The 15,766-nt window shown below is 60.9% G+C and overlaps 2 protein-coding genes across 3 annotated transcripts; one reads left to right on the top strand and one right to left on the bottom strand.

Annotated features, from left to right (window-relative positions):
* The first annotated feature begins 5,508 nt into the window (after positions 1–5,508).
* Positions 5,509–8,741, top strand: GAMT (guanidinoacetate N-methyltransferase). Its single transcript, XM_042977558.1, has 6 exons — positions 5,509–5,752; positions 6,745–6,890; positions 7,100–7,163; positions 7,472–7,539; positions 7,696–7,806; positions 8,347–8,741. Exons 1-6 carry the CDS (start codon positions 5,572–5,574, stop codon positions 8,485–8,487), a joined length of 711 nt encoding a protein of 236 aa, XP_042833492.1. The 5' UTR covers positions 5,509–5,571; the 3' UTR covers positions 8,488–8,741.
* A 556-nt stretch (positions 8,742–9,297) lies between these two features.
* On the bottom strand, positions 9,298–15,627 carry NDUFS7 (NADH:ubiquinone oxidoreductase core subunit S7). 2 transcript variants are annotated; one of them, XM_042977559.1, is made up of 8 exons: positions 15,535–15,627; positions 14,482–14,515; positions 13,538–13,606; positions 13,076–13,193; positions 11,840–12,019; positions 11,722–11,768; positions 10,977–11,065; positions 9,298–9,454 (listed from the first exon to the last, which is right to left on the bottom strand). In XM_042977559.1, exons 1-8 carry the CDS (start codon positions 15,548–15,550, stop codon positions 9,357–9,359), a joined length of 651 nt encoding a protein of 216 aa, XP_042833493.1. In that variant the 5' UTR covers positions 15,551–15,627; the 3' UTR covers positions 9,298–9,356. The 2 variants fall into 2 exon arrangements, with proteins under 2 accessions (XP_042833493.1, XP_042833494.1); XM_042977560.1 differs by lacking the exon at positions 15,535–15,627 and having other exon boundaries at positions 14,482–14,546.
* Positions 15,628–15,766: the final 139 nt, after the last annotated feature.

Below are 15,766 nucleotides of genomic sequence, written 5' to 3'. Positions count from 1 at the left end.
GGCGAGACCGCGGTGACGGTGGGTGGGAGGGCCCGCCGGGCCACGTCCGCAGATGGAACCGCGGGTGGACGCCGGGCACGCCCGTGAGCGCCCCGCAGGACGGCCCTGCAGCCCGGGGCTGGGCGCCCGGCGCGCGACCACGGGCGCTGGGGACAGTCGGGTCGTTCGGGTGACCTGTGCCGCGGGACTCCGCTTACTCCCCGCCTGCCAGAAGTTCCCTTACTCGTCGTCGTAAAATTAAGTGAATGGAAGGAGTGAAGGAACTAGGTCGCAGGCAAACGGTACAAAACGAAACGTTTAAAATACAACTTCATCTCGCCCACTTTATAGTTTGCGAGGCATGTGGGCATCGGTGTCAATTCCAGTAGTCACCCGCTTGGAGTAGCTCAGTCCCCATTTGCAGATGGGAGAGGGAGGCCAGCAGGAGAGAAATGAGTGCGTGGTCCCAGGTAGCATCAGGCAGGCGTTGTGTCCCCCACCTGGGAACCGTCCTCGTGCGCGGTTTTTGTTTTGCTTTGCTTTGCTTTGCTTTGCTTTTCTGCAGGTGGAAAGCAATCAGTAGCACTTGGCAGGGACCGGTAGCCCATTGTGGGGTCCCTGGGGAGCTGGACGGACATATCCAAGACATGTGGACATGAGTGCACTGGGGACAGGTGACGGGGAAGCAAACATGAGAGGCAGGGTGGCCTTGTCCTTCCAATGGGCCACAACCCCACTTTGAGGAATTTATCCCCCCAATGCTGGCCCCACTGTGTGCACAGAGATGTCCCAGGAAGCTTAACAGTCCGCTATTAAAATCAGAAAACTTGGAGGAAAAAAAAAAAAACCCCACATGTCCATCTACTGGTATCTGGATAAATAAACCATGAAGGGCATGAATGAAATACACAGGAAGTGGTTAAATGAAGGAAGCCAGACACAAACTTTTGAAAATAATATATTTTTAAAAATACAGACACTGGGGTGCCCAACTGGCTCAGCTGGTAGAACATGGGACCCTTGAACTCAGGTTTGAGAGTTCAAGCCCCACATTAGGTTTGGACCCTAATTAAAAACTACAACAAAAACATTAAAAGTACAGACACCAACCAGGAATAAAATAACTAAGACCCATGTATCTGCCACTGGAACAAATATATGTTAGTGTTACGTTTGCTTCATATCTTTTTAAACTGAACTAGCCAGCTGGATTTTTCCCTCCTTTCTGACTCATTTCCTCCCTCCCACCCCATAGCAAATGCTGTGACAAAAATGGGTATGTGGACACTTCTGAATTTACTCCTATGATTATGTGCATATTGAAGACACAAAATATGGTTTGGGTCCCTTTTTTATTGTAAAATACACATAACATAAAATTTAGCATTGTCACTATTTGTTTTATTTTTTTTTACGTTTATTTTTGAGAGAGAGAGAGAGAGACAGAGTGCCAGCGGGGAAGGGGCAGGGAGAGAGACAGAATCGGAAGCAGGCTGTAGGGTCCAAGCTGTCAGCACAGAGCCCCATGTAGGGCTCGAACTCACCAACCACGAGATCATGACCTGAACTGAAGTCAGACATTTAACTGAGCCACCCAGGTGCCTCTAGCATTGTCACTATTTCTAAAGTGCACAGCTCAGTGGCACCAAGCACACTCTGTCATGCAGCTGCCCCCACCATCCGTCTCCAGAACTTCCCATGTCCCCAAACTGAGACTCTGTCCCCATGAAACATGGACTCCCCACCCCTGGCTCCCCCCATCTACTCTCTGTCTCTGTGGACGGGACTCCTCTAGGGACCCCCTGTGAGTGGGGTCGTGCAGGACGTGTCCTTCTGTGTCTGGCTTCTGTCACTGCGCACAGTGTCCTCTGGGTCCATCCACGTGGTGGCAGGCGGCAGGATGTCCTTCCGTTTTATTTTATTTTATTTTATTTTGTTTTATTTTATTTAAAAAAGTTTTATTTAGGGGCACCTGGGTGGCTCAGTCGGTTGAGCGTCTGACTTCAGCTCAGGTCATGATCTCACAGCTTGTGAGTTCGAGCCCCACGTCGGGCTCTGTGCTGACAGCTCGGAGCCTGGAGCCTACTTCGGATTTTGTGCCTCTCTCTCTCTCTCTCTGCCCCAACCCACTTGCATTCTGTCTCTGTCTCTTTCAAAAGTAAATAAATATTAAAAAAAATTTTTTTTAGTTTTATTTATTTTAATTTTTTAATATTTATTTTTGAGAGACGGAGACAGAGCATGAGCAGGGGAGGGGCAGAGAGAGAGGGAGACACAGAATCCGAAGCAGGCTCCAGGCTCTGAGCTGTCAGCACAGAGCACGACGAGGGGCTCCAACCCACGAACCGTGAGATCACGACCTGAGCCACAGTCGGATGCTTAACTTATGGAGCCACCCAGGCACCCCATAAAAAAAGTTTTATTTATTTAAGTAATCTCTACACCCAATGTCGGGCTTGAACTCATGACCCTGAGTTCAAGAGTCACACGCTCCTCAATCTGAGCCGACGAGGCACGCCTCCTTCCTTTTTCAGGGCTGAATCATATTCCAGTGTGGACAGACCACATTGTGTATATCTTTCATCCACGGAGGGACATTTGGGTTGTCTCCACCTCTTAGCTATCATGAACAGTGCCTCAGTGAACATGGATATACAAATACCTGTCCGATTCCCCCCCTTTTTTTAATGCTTATTTTTAAAAAAATTTTTTTAACGTTTATTTATTTTTGAGACAGAGAGAGACAGAGCACGAACGGGGGAGGGTCAGAGAGAGAGAGGGAGACACAGAATCTGAAACAGGCTCCAGGCTCCGAGCTGTCAGCACAGAGCCCGACGCGGGGCTCCAACTGCGAAATCATGACCTGAGCTGCAGTTGTTCGCCCGGCCAACTTATCCACCCAGGCGCCCCTGGTCCCTTTTCACTCAAAAAGTATAATTTTGTATATAATACTATACACACACACACAAATACGGTGACAGGGACATTGCCTGGTAAAGCAGCTAGGCATGGGCCAGGAATCACGGGGAGAGTCCTGTCACAGCTGCCACGTGGCTTGTAGTAATCTCATTCACATATTGCTTATTTTTTACTTTAACTTTTTATTTTATTTTTTTAATTTTAAGTAGGTTCCATGCCCAATTTGGGGCTCAAACTCACGACCGTGACATCAAGAGTTGCATGTCCCACCGACCGAGCCAGCCAGGTGCCCCACTTATCCCTTATTCTTGTTCATCCCCCACAACAGGCTGTGAGCTCCAGGAGGGGCAGGATGGGACCACCAAAGCAAGGTACTCCATGTGTGTTTGACGAATGAATTTCACTTCCCACGACCCATTCCTCTATAATGGGGCTGGTAGACTTTTTCTCTACAGAGCTAAATAGGAAATATTTTGGTTTTGTTGGCTGTAAGATCTTCATGGCGATGACTCACCTGTACTGTTACAGCCAGAAAACTCCCGAGTCCTAATTCTAACAAGTGGAGACGGCTATGTGCCAATAAGAGTATTTACCCACACGTAAATGTGAACGTCGTATGATTATCATGCGCTGTAAAATAGTCTTTTCATTTTTTTCCAGCCATTTAAAAACGTAAAAACCATTCTAAATTGTACCAAAACAACAGCAGGGGGATGCAACCTACAGGCTGATGCCAACTCTGTAACTTTTTTTTTTTTTTTAATTTTTTTTTTTTAACGTTTTTTATTTATTTTTGAGACAGAGAGAGACAGAGCATGAACGGGGGAGGAGCAGAGAGAGAGGGAGACACAGAATCGGAAGCAGGCTCCAGGCTCTGAGCCATCAGCCCAGAGCCCGACGCGGGGCTCGAACTCACGGACCGCGAGATCGTGACCTGAGCTGAAGTCGGACGCTTAACCGACTGAGCCACCCAGGCGCCCCTGTAACTTTTTTTTTTTAATGTTTATTTATTTTTGAGAGAGACAGAGACAGAGTGCAAGTGGGGGAGGGGCAGCGAGAGGGGGAGACACAAAATCTGAAGCAGGCCACGGGCTCCAAGCTGTCAACACAGCAGAGCCCGATGTGGGGTCTGAACCCACGAACCATGAGAAAATGACCTGAGCTGAAGTTGGTTGCTTAACTGACTGAACCACCCAGGCGCCCCCCCGACTGTGTGACATTTGAAGGATTTGATCAAACATGTTACTTTTCCAGTCAGAAATATATATACTTCATATGTGTAATCTTTTAAGACTGTGGTCTGGAGTCAGACGCATCCCTCCTCCTATCGTCTCTGCCACTGATTCACCGTACGGCCTCGAGGACGTCACTTTCCCTCTCTGATCCCAGGTCTGCAGATGAGAACAGCACACCCTAGGGTCTCCCACGAAGGGCGGACACAAGGAATGACCACGTGTCATTCACTCACCCACATGAGAGGGAACAAGCATGGCCACCCCATTTGGGAGGAGAGGACTTGGAACAGAAAGCACTTGGCTAAGTTGCCAGGCAGACCGTACTGGGCCCGTGGCCACTTCTGGGGATGGAGCTCGGGTTGCATCTCGGTGACCCCTGGGAGGTCCCTCCTCTCTGGGGACACTGAAGCCACGGGGAGGCTCCAAGCAGACTGCCTCTCATTGCTGTCACTTAGGGTCTGTGTAGGCAGCAGCCTCGGAGAATCCCCCCGTGATCCCTACTTCTTAGCATTCGTGGCCTTGTGTGACCCCTACCCCTGTGTGCCTGACTTCCAACCAATACAGTATGTCCGGGTGAAGAGACACGACTTCTGTGATTGGATTCCAAACAATTCTGACATTGCAGATTCTCTCGTTGGTTCTAGTGAAGCATGCTGTCTGGTTGGGGAGGCTCATGTGGCCAGGGACTGAGGCCCTCCTACCAACAGCCCCAAAGCAACCGGCTGAGACCAACAGCCAGTCAATGAGCTTGGAAGTGGATCCTTCCCTGCATGAGCCTTCAGAGGAGACCCCGGAACTGGCTGGCACCTTGCCTGCGGCATTGTGAGAGGTCGTGAAACAGAGGACCCGCTGAGCAGCACCTGGAGTCCTGACCCACAGAAACGGAGATAATAAACCGTGTGGCTTGAAGTGGCTACGTTTGGGGTAATTGGTTACACAGCAATAGCTAGCAAATAGTAGCCTGCTTTCTCCTGCCTCAGGCAGGTCATCCCAGGGCATCCCTTAAGCTGGGTGACATTTAGGGGCACCTGGGCGGCTCAGTCAGCTGAGCGTCAGACTTTTTCGGGTCAGGTTAGGAGTCGTGGGATCCCGCGGCACGAGCCTCTCTCCCTCCCTCTGCCTCTCTATCTCACTCACTCGCTCTCTCTCCCTGCCTCTCAAATAAAAAAGAAAACAAAACTGGGTAACTATTAGCCAGTGCCATCTGTTTACACAGGATGCACAGGGCGCCTTTGGCCCAGTGGCCGCTAGAGGCCAATCAGACCTCCGTGCAAACCGCTCCCGGCTCCGCCCACCTGTCCCGGCCCCGCCCCTCCGGCCTGCGGGCCGCCCCGCCCCCTCTGGCCTGCGGCCCCGCCCCGCCCCCGCCCCAGAAGGCCTCGCAGGGATCAGGCCCACGCGTCGCGAGCGCAGTCCAGTAGCTCGTCCCCGCCGCAGCATGAGCGTCCCCGCCGCGCCCCCCATCTTCGCCCCCGGCGAGAACTGCAGCCCCGCGTGGCAGATGGCGCCCGCGGCCTACGACGCGGCGGACATGCACCTGCAGATCCTGGGCAAGCCGGTGATGGAGCGCTGGGAGACCCCCTACATGCACGCGCTGGCGGCCGCCGCCTCCTCCAAAGGTAGCCGGGCACCCACTTGTAACCCGAGGCCGCAGGACGCTCAGATCCGGGGTCCAGCCGGTTCTCCAGCCGATGTGCATCGGAGCCTCTCCGTGTCTCTGGTTTTCCCGCCTGTAAAATGAGGCTAGCGGGGAGCAACGGGGAAGTAAAGGGGGTGCTGCAGGCACGGGCTTGCACGCAGAAGGCGCCTCCTAAGTACCAGAAACTTCCAGATGGGGAAGGGTCTGGGTCGAGGGAATGGGCCCCACCATGGCGACCTCGGGCGGAGCTCAGCCGCTGTCTTCCCGTGAAGTCGGGGACGCGGTGGGCTATCCCCCCATGAGGTCGGGGGCGGCCAAGCGAGGGGGGTGGGGGAGCGCTGCCCAGGAGTTCCCAGAAGCCCCGCCCCGGCTACAAATAGCTCTGGGAGAGCTGAGGCTGCCAAACAGCTGTCCCGGTGGCCCTGTGCCTCGATCAGAGCCTGAGGGGTGCCGAGGGTTCCCCAGGTCCCCAGGGGCCAGGCATGGGTCCTCCAGGCCTTTGCACAAGCAGTGTCCCTGCGTGGTTGGGATGTCTCTATCACCCGTCTCTTGTCCAATGGGGACCACCTCCTCCCCAACTGTTGCAGGCCTCAGGCCTCAAACTCACCCCCCTTCTCCTGCAGAAACTTCATTGCAGGGGGCAGGAGGGGGAGGCCAGAGAAAAGTAACCGAATCAAGAGATAAGCACCACCAGGGATCAAAGTCCAGGATCTGACCTCCCCACTGGGGCTGGGCCTAAAATCCGCTGCCCACGCCTCCCTGGCTTGCCACCCTCTCTGGCCCCTGGCCAGAGCCCACGCTGTTCCCTCTCAGGGCTAGTGTGTTCTGTGTCACCCTCCGCCTCTGCCCCACTTGTGCTCTCCTGTCCTTGTGGCAAACGTTTCTCTCTGCAAAGACCCTGCCCTCGGGCCCCCTCCTCCAGGCAGCTCCCCCAGCCCCAGCCCGGCGTGTGATGCTGGGATCTTTGCCCAGGGGGCCGGGTCCTGGAGGTGGGCTTCGGCATGGCGATCGCAGCTTCCAGGGTGCAAGAGGCCCCCATCGACGAACACTGGATCATCGAGTGCAATGATGGCGTCTTCCAGCGCCTCCAGGACTGGGCCCAGCGGCAGCCACACAAGGTGCCCGCCTCTGCCTGCACGTCCCCCCTCAGCACTACCCTGTGGGGTCGAGGCCCTTTCCTGGGAGGGGCTGGGGGCCCAGGCAGTGCAAAAATGGAGGAAGTGGTCTTCTCCCTTGGGAGCTCCTCAGCCCTCTTCCTTGCAGCAGGTGGGAAGATCCTGGACCCCTGTGACTCCCGATCTGTTTTCTGTTTCTCCCCCGCCCCAAGGTGGTTCCCTTGAAAGGCCTGTGGGAGGAGGTGGCCCCTACCCTGCCAGACGGCCACTTTGATGGTGAGGGGGCTTGGGGGCTGGGTGGGGGGGGGGGAGCCCCTGCCTCGTTTTCCCCCACTAGCCCCTTCCTTGGCCTGCAGAGGGACCCTCTAAGGAACACACGCTGCAATGTTTCACTTGGGGGTACAGATCCAAGAGCCAGGGCCTGGCACTCGGCAGGTGTGTGGACAACTGAGCGGGACCCCGTTCCCAGAGGAGGCAGCACACTGAGTGCTGGGTGAAGCCTCTGGGGTCTAGTCTCCCTGTGCAGACGCTGCTGGTGAGGCTGCACCCGGCCCTGACCGTGTGGCCTGTGACTTCCTATGCAGGTATCCTGTATGACACCTACCCCCTGTCCGAGGAGACCTGGCATACCCACCAGTTCGCCTTCATCAAGGTAGGACCCGCTGGGTGGGATGGTCACCCCCCGGGGCTGAGCGGGGGAGGGGGGGCCTGCCATTCGCACACAGGACCCCTCTTGCTGTTTCTCTGACCCGCTGGGATGCAGGAGGCCGCCCTGGGTGCTCCCTCCTGATCACTGTCCCCTGCCCAGGACCATGCCTTTCGCCTGCTGAAGCCCGGGGGCATTCTCACCTACTGCAACCTCACGTCCTGGGGGGAGCTGATGAAGTCCAAGTACTCGGACGTCAGCACCATGTTCCAGGTGCGGCAGCCTGGGGGCTCCCCGTGGGTCTCTGCCCCACCCCCGAGCCAGGCGGCAGCTGGGGTAGCTTGTGACCTAGGGGGTGGTTCTTGACCTCAGGGGCCCGTCTCTTGGGTGGAATGTGAGCTCCAGGAAGAAGTGTGTCAAGTCTCTCCCCAGCTGTAACACCTTCCTGGCTCCCCAGTGCCCTCGGGATACAGCCCGGCCCAGCTGGGATATAGCCCAGCCTCCCCACCCAGGCATCCCCCTCCCTCTGCCCTCCTCCACCCAGCGTGTCTTTATTGGTTTAGCCACGCCGTCTCCGGCCTCGGCTCACGTTCTCCCTGCTGCCCGAGAGGATGCGCAGTAGGCAGCGGCTGGCACCCCATGACAGCAGGAAACTGCTGCCCGAGTCGAGACCCCTGGAGATGCCCCCCCAGACTGGGCTCCCTCCCGGGGGCCTTGGCAATTACAAACGCTGTGCCAGGAGGAGTGGGCGCCGTGGGGGTCTCGTGTGGCCTGGTGGCTCGCAGTGACCTGGCCTGTCTCTCCCGCCGCCAGGAGACACAGGTGCCAGCCCTGCTGGAAGCGGGCTTCAGGCGGGAGAACATCCACACGGAGGTGATGGAGCTGGTCCCACCGGCCGAGTGCCGCTACTACGCCTTCCCTCGCATGATCACGCCCCTGGTCACCAAGCACTGAGCCCGTCTGGGCCTCCGGCTTGACCACAGGGGGGCCGCAGTCGCATCCCCGTGCCCCACTCGGTGCCTTCGCAGCCGGGAGTGCAGGCTCTGGGCTCTCGTGGCCCTGGGTTCGAGTCCCGGCCCACACCCGCGGCGGGACGCAGGGCCAGCTTCCCTGACCTTCCCTGCAAGGGGATACCGCTACCTTCCTCTCAGGGGCACTGAGGGTAAAATAAACACTAACACTGGGCCTGCCCAGCACAGTGCGCCTCACCCGCACTTCCGTTTCCTTCTGCCCCCCAAAACCAAGAGCAGCATGTGTTAAATGGATTTCTGGGGAGCCCCCGTGTCTCTGGGCCAGCATGTGACCCTCCTGGCGCCCAGGCCGGTGGACCGGAGTAGCCGTCAGAGCTCGAGAGCCCCTGCCTCCAGTCAGCAGCGGGGGTACGGACGGGGTGCGGAGCCGCATCGGGGCCACCGCGTCTCTGGTCCCACCGTCAGGCGGGGCCTTGAAGGAAAGCAAAGCCTGGAAGCCCAGCCTTGCTGGCGAGGACCCACACCACAGCCCGAGACGTGCCTCCCGAGGCCGGCCGCGCCCCGACTTTCCCACCCTCTGGCGCCCACGTGGCCACCCGCTGCCCTCCTCCGTGCCCTTCCACAGGCTCTCGGGCCCGTCCGCTCCCCTCGTGCCCCTCCACAGGCTCTCGGGCCCGTCCGCTCCCCTCCGTCGTCGGTCTCGGGGAGGCCACGCGCAGGGGCCCGGGCCACTCCCACACCTCCCCGAGGCCCCACCGCCCACACGCGGCACGCAGAGAGGGTGGTGGCGAGGTGGGTGTAGCAGGTTTATTGGCCATGGTCAGGGCCGCCGCAGGGGCCGGGGGGCCGGCACTACCTGCGGTACCAGACGCGGAGCCTCTTCTCCCGCTTGATCTTCTTCTGCAGCTGCAGGATGCCGTAGAGCAGGGCCTCAGCCGTGGGCGGGCAGCCTGCGTGGGGGGGTGTGCCTCAGTTTCCCTGTGGCAGGGAGGGGGGCCCCCTGGCCCTAGGCTATCCCGGACCAGCGACTGCATTGTAGACCCCGTGCCCATCCTCCCTGCCGGGGCCGCTGACCCTCGTTTTCTACCGCCGCTCGGCAGAGGGTGCCTGAGCCAGGATGCAAGTCAAAGGGCCTCGCCGAGGGCTGCAGAGCCGGGTCCAGGCGAAGGGTGAGGCGTGGCCCCCGCTCCAGTACCGGCTTTCGTCGGTACTGCCTGGGCGGCGGGTCTGGCCCATCACGGGGCAGGAGCCAGCAAGATGGGCGGTGCCCGGATCCTGACCCTGGCCTCCAAGCCCTGGCCAGTGGGGAGGCCGGGGCCACCCCTCCTGGGCCAAGCCGCCCTGCCCGCTATTGCCACGACCCGGCTCAGAGACCCCTGGCGGGACACGTGCGGCCTGCCTCCTGACCCTGGGTCACACTCACCTGGTGGCGGGCCCTTCAAAGAGTGGGCGGGGGCGGGCAGGGAGGCCCATATGGTCCACAGACCGACGGGCAGCCCTGGAGAAATGCTCCCCTACAGTCCCTGTCCCCAGCAGGGGAACTGACCGGGGCCTGGCCCCTGGCCCGCAGGGGGGTCCTACGTGCCCTCCCTACCAGACCGGCTCCGTCCCCCCGGCCTGGGGGCTGCCCGGGGCCCGGCGTGGAGATCCTCAGAATGCGAAACGAATCAACACCATGTCACGGTGAACTCGACTCCAACGTCAAAACCCCTTCCTCTGGCTCGTGAGATGCCAGGCGGGACTTCGGCTTCTCGGGGGACGTGGAATTGCGGCCTTGAGCACCCCTGCTCTGCGGACACTCGGGCCGGGTGTTCGGTGCCGGCACTGAGCCCGTCCGCAGGCTACGCACCGACCCCTGACCTCCAACCACCGGCGGGGAGGATGCCTGGGGCCCACGGGTGGCCAGGTAACACACAGGACGCCAGTGACTGTGCACCTGAGACAAACAGTCAGTGCTTCTCCAGTGTCCGTGTACCACACGTGTCGTAGGAGACGTACTTACGCCAAGAAAACTATTACTCGTTTCCCGACAGATATCAAGGTGGGGGGGGGGGCCCTGGATTTTTATTTCCTGAGTCTGGCCACCCCGGCAATCTGGGGCCAGGGGAGTCTCGCTCTCCTTGGCGAGAATGAGAACCGTGCACACGGTTCCCTTATTTTTGGCTGTTTTTCTGGTCTCGTACATGAAATGTAGTTTAAAGCTGGCAGGTGCCTGCAGCAGCCCCCCGCCGGCTCAGGCCAGGCTTCGGCAGCAGCCTGCTCCAACATCTGGATACAAGCCGAGACTCTTCGGGTGGGGAGACCTTCGAGGGGCAGGGGAGGGGGAGGGGGAGGCCGGGGATTCACCCTTCTGCCTGGACCAAAATCTGACCCCCCTTTTGATGGGGGGAGCCCACTGTCTCTGGAGTGCAGGCGCCCCATGGAGCGGGAGGGTGTGGGCAGGGCTCTGCCGCGGGGGCCGCGGGGGCCTACCTGGGACGTAGATGTCCACGGGCACGATGCGGTCACAGCCCCTCACGACGGAGTACGAGTAGTGGTAGTAGCCGCCTCCGTTGGCACAGCTGCAGGGGGGGCACGTGAGGGCCACGCTGGCCACCCCGGCCTGCCCTCCCTACCCGCCCCCCCCAATCACGGCGGCCTTCCAGGGCACACAGGCGTCAGGAGCGGGCAGGAGTGCGGGGTGGAGGCACAGGAAACAGAATGGCCACCTGACGCCTCCTGCGGGATCAGGCAGAGCAGAAGCAAACGGGCGGACCCCGAACACGCGCCGCTCAGGGAGGGGACCAGACACGAGAGGCCACACGGGGTGTGAGTCCGTGTGTGTGAAACGTCCAGAACGGGCTCGTCCACGGACAGGAGGGGGCTCGTGGGGGCCGGGGAGGGGGACAGGGTTTCCTTCTGGGCCGATCAAATGTTCTGGGGTTAGAGAGAATCACGGACCCGCGCACGGTAACAGGATGAACTTAAGGCGGCTCGATGCAAGAGCTGAGTGACGCGACCGCCCGACGACGCAGGGAAGGCGGTCAGTGGGCGGCACACGGAGAGGCGAGGAGACGGAGCGCGCACGGGGCAGGCCGAGGCAGGCACAGACAGAACGGGAGCGACTGCGCGGACGGGAGGGACGTTGTGGGGCGGGCAGCGGGCGCAGACCCCGGGGCTCCAGGACCGCGACGGCGGGTAGCGGGCACAGAGCGGCGGGACGCGCGCCGGCGCTCACCTGCCCATGGACACGACGTAGCGAGGCTCCGGCATCTGGTCGTAGACCTGGAGGAGACGGCGGGGTGTGGGTGCGGCTCGGGCCGGGGCGGGGGGGCGGGCCGCGGGGCCAGGCCTACCTTGCGCAGGGCCGGGGCCATCTTGTTGGTGAGCGTGCCGGCCACGATCATGACGTCCGCCTGGCGCGGGCTGGCGCGGAAGACCACGCCGAAGCGGTCCATGTCGTAGCGGGGCGCCGCCATGTGCATCATCTCCACGGCGCAGCAGGCCAGGCCGAAGGTCATGGGCCACAGGGAACTCTGCCGGGGGCCGGCGCGGTCAGCCCGGGAAGGGCGCGGCACGGCACGCCGGCCACGCCGCCCCCCTGCCCTCCACCACGTGACCTCCGATGCCGGTCACTGGCCCAGTGTGCCCTCCAGGAAGGTGAAGTGAGCCACCCCGGGCGGGGGGGGGGGGGGGGCAGCGCTTCCTCTGTCTGCCCAGTCGGGGACCGGGACGTGGCCCCCACTGCCCGCTCCGTGCTAATACAGGTGGCAGGGCTTAGGCCACACAGCAGGCCGACCCTGACAGCATCGCGGGGTTCCACCGCCACGAGCAATGCTGCGCGGGGCACCTCCGTGCTGTGGCTGCAGGCCCTGGCAGAATGTTCGCCGTGGCCCCACTCTTACACACAGACAGAAACAGCGGGGGACTCATAACGGTGGCCTGCCCCTGGACACCCCCGGCACATCAAGAGGAGCTACTGTCCTGCGAAACAGGTGGTCAGTGGGCGGCGCAGACGTGCACGATTCGAGGGAGGGGACCCAACACGAACTGCTCTGTGGTCAGTCCTGGGGGCGGGGGAGGGTGTTCAGGCTTTTCCCAGGAAGGAGCCCCTGTTCTTGGCCTGCACAACGTTCCCAATTACAAAAATCACTCCTACATTAGAAGAGAAAAGAGGGAGGGTGGGGCGCCTGGGCAGCTAAGTCAGCCAAGAGTCCAACTCTCGCCTTCGGCTCAGGTCACGATCTCAGCTTGTGAGTTCAAGCCCCGTGCCAGGCTCTGCGCTGACAAGGCGGGTCCTGCTTGGGGTTCTCACTCTCTGCCCCTCCTCCACTCGGTCTCCCTCTGCCTCTCTCAAGATAAATAAGCTTTAAAGAAAAATTAAAAAAAAAAAGAAGAAGAAGAACGAACAGAAACAGAAAAACTACAGAGGGCAGGCAGGCCATCCTCTCTGGGGGCCAAGGGAGGGACCAGGAAGCAGGGCAGGGGCACCGAGAGGACATCGGGGCCAGGAGCAGCCAGGGGCAGGTGCGCACGTGTGCACGCACACGCGGCAGGAGGCCCGAGGGACGGAGGAGGGGGCGGGGGCTCACCCGGCGGGCCCAGTTGATGAGGTCGTCCAGCTTGGCCACCACATACTCGCCCCGGCTGCTGGGAAGCGTGGTGGGTTTGGGGACCACGGCTCCAGCCTTGGACACAGCGGGCTGGGTGCTGGACACAGAACACAGAGTGCAGGGGAGGGAGGGGACGTCAGCCAGGCGGGCATCCAGACAGCCTGCAGCCCAGAGCAGCCTCTCAGAGGGCAGCACCAAGCTGGCCCCCAGCATCCGGGCAGCCAGGCCGGGGGCAGGACGTGCCTGGCGAGGGAAGGAATGAAATGAAGGGCCCTTCTTGTCTGGGGACGTGCGGCCGGAGTCTCAGGCGCGCCCTGAGGGCGGGGGACCGTGCTGTATCACCCTCCTGGGCGGAGGGAGGGGCTGGAGTCACCATGGGCAGCTGCCGTGCCAAGGGGAGGCTTTCGGGTGTGTGCAGGTGCCCGGGAAGGCTGGCCTCACCTGCTGGGGGTGTCAGCGGCCACGCTCGAATGGACACTTCGACCCTGCAGAGCCACGCCCACACCGGAGCTGCGGGGAGAGGGGGTGCACGTGAAGAGGAGCCTGGGGTGCCCCGTGACGCTGTCACAGGGGCCACACTAAGGGGGAACCTTCACCCGGGGCCAAATCTGGCCCTCTGCCTGTTTTTGTAAATAAAGTTTTATTGACTGGCCACCACATCCACCCATTCCTGCTTTTTGGCAGCCCTTTTCACAAAGGCCGAGCTGAGTGGTCTCCACAGAGACAACCTGGCCCTTCGTGGAAAAAGTCTGCTGAGCCCTGGGCTACAAAGTATCTGGTTTTCGTCTTATACTTCTCTCATTTTCCCCTTTACTTCACGCTGAGTGTGTATTTTATCCCCAGGAAAACGTCCTTATCAAAACAGGGCAAACTCAGCCCAAATCCGTGTGCTTCTCAAAGCCTCCCAGCTCCCTCCATTAGGAAGAGCCTCTCCTTAGACTGGCCACGTCCCGGGTCCCATGGCACTGGAGGTTTGACTTCCGGACTCCGTCCACCAAGAGGGCACGGTGGCCGCCTGCCTCCCTGTCCTAAGGAGGCCTACCCGAGGCTGCGATCTGAGCAGATGCGCCAGACGCCTTCCTGCAACAGGCAACAAGCGAGTGGTGACGGAACCCGGGCAGGCAGGTGCGGGTCTGAGTGACGGCTCTGCCGCCACGTGGACGGTCCCCACTGAGGGGCCTGAACCCCACCTGCCGCGGGACACCGTCAGCCCCAGCGCTGCCCGGCTCGCTGTGTGACCTTCAGCAGCTGGGCCCCCTGCCTGATGCTGCTGAAGGGCCGTCCCAGCTCCGAGGCGCTCTGACCCACCCCCTGCCCCTCCCCTGGCCCCACTGAACCCTCCGTGTCAGGGCCTTGAGGTGGGGGAGGGACACACAGACACTCACCGCAGAGCAAGGATCTGGCGGAGCAGGCCGGGAGCTGCAGAGAGAACCATGCGGTGGAGGCGATGAGCCCAGGCAGCAACACTGGCAGTAAACCCGGGACCTAGATGGGCCTGCAGGGTCCGGCCTCCAGGAGCTTCCCCACAAGTTCCCCCCGCCTGGCGTTTCCTTCCTCTTACCCTTGGTCTATCTAAATTCCACTTAACAAACCCTTGCGAAGAGAGGTCGTTCAGAATATGAGCCACACGGTGTCACTGCCCTGCTCGATACCCCAAGCCCTGAACGAAAAGCCAAACCACACCAGGACCATCCTCCCTTTCCTCAAGCACGTCAGTGTCCCTCCTGCCCCAGGGCCTTTGCACTTGCGGCTCCCGCCGCCTGGAGCACCCTGCCCCACACGTGCACTTGGCCAGCGCTTCCCACGGGCAGGCTTCAGGTCTACACCAGCCCCCCAGACTCCCTAGAGCCTGTCACCCTGTTGCGTCTCCATGTATGTGTTGTGCGGTGCCTGTCTCTCCCGAGATGCGGCTTCCCTGGGGTCCTGTGACTTGGTGCCCCACAAGTGTGCGCGAGTAAACAAATCCGCAGACACCAGCGAGGCTCCGGGCCCCGGGCCGGGGCTCTGAGGTTTCGGAGGCTGGGCCTGAAGACCAAGCCAACCGCCGGGGCTCGCCGACGGGCCGCCTCTCTCTGTGCCTCGGTTTCCTCAGTTGGAGACTGAGGGCTCTGGATAAGCTCACAGCGCAGTAAACGCCCTTCCCCCCTCAGGCGCCGCCAGATCTCGCCGTTCGGCCCTTGGACCACGAACGCACCACCCGGGTCTCGAAACAGAGTCCTGACTCTGTGTCTCCGCGCAACCGCCTTCCTTCGCGCTAGGACTTCTGTCCTGTGCGTTCAACCCCTAATCCGGGGACGGGGGTCTCTGCAGCGGGACGGGCTGGACACCGGTCCCCGCCCGGCCGGACCGCGTGCCTGTTTCCTCGCCGTCCCCGCGCCGCTCCCCTCCCGGGACCCGGAGGGGCAGCCCCGCGACCCCGCGACCCCCGACGCTCTCACCCGCCAGCGCCGCCATGTTGGCCTCGGCCTTCAAACAACCCCTGCGGTCCGTCCGCCTTAGCGCTCCGGGTCTCCGGGGCCGTCTCCCAAAGCGGCTCGGCCGGGCCGCGGAAGCGAGGAGCCGGGCCTGGGACGTTCCGCCCGCGCGGACTTCCTCCTGACGCGTGCCGCCAGACACCCCACGCGGGACGGGCTGACGCGCGGGGTGGGGGGCGGCGCGCGGCGCGAGGAG

This window comes from Panthera tigris, chromosome A2 (assembly GCF_018350195.1).
Source record: "Panthera tigris isolate Pti1 chromosome A2, P.tigris_Pti1_mat1.1, whole genome shotgun sequence".
NCBI lineage: Eukaryota > Metazoa > Chordata > Mammalia > Carnivora > Felidae > Panthera > Panthera tigris.
Note: the sequence above shows the minus strand (reverse complement) of the source record. Positions and strands in the feature narration are given on the sequence as shown.

Bases quoted from the DNA above. Each gene is read 5' to 3' on its own strand.
- GAMT (XM_042977558.1), top strand. From the start codon at position 5,572: ATGAGCGTCCCCGCCGCGCCCCCCATCTTCGCCCCCGGCGAGAACTGC. The intron at 7,164-7,471 runs GTGAGGGGGCTT...CTTCCTATGCAG, and splicing joins GCCAGACGGCCACTTTGATG to GTATCCTGTATGACACCTAC. The intron at 7,540-7,695 runs GTAGGACCCGCT...TCCCCTGCCCAG, and splicing joins ACCAGTTCGCCTTCATCAAG to GACCATGCCTTTCGCCTGCT.
- NDUFS7 (XM_042977559.1), bottom strand. The intron at 13,607-14,481 runs GTGAGTGTCTGT...CTCTCCCCGCAG, and splicing joins CGCCAGATCCTTGCTCTGCG to CTCCGGTGTGGGCGTGGCTC. The intron at 13,194-13,537 runs GTGAGGCCAGCC...TTCTGTGTCCAG, and splicing joins GCCGCTGACACCCCCAGCAG to CACCCAGCCCGCTGTGTCCA.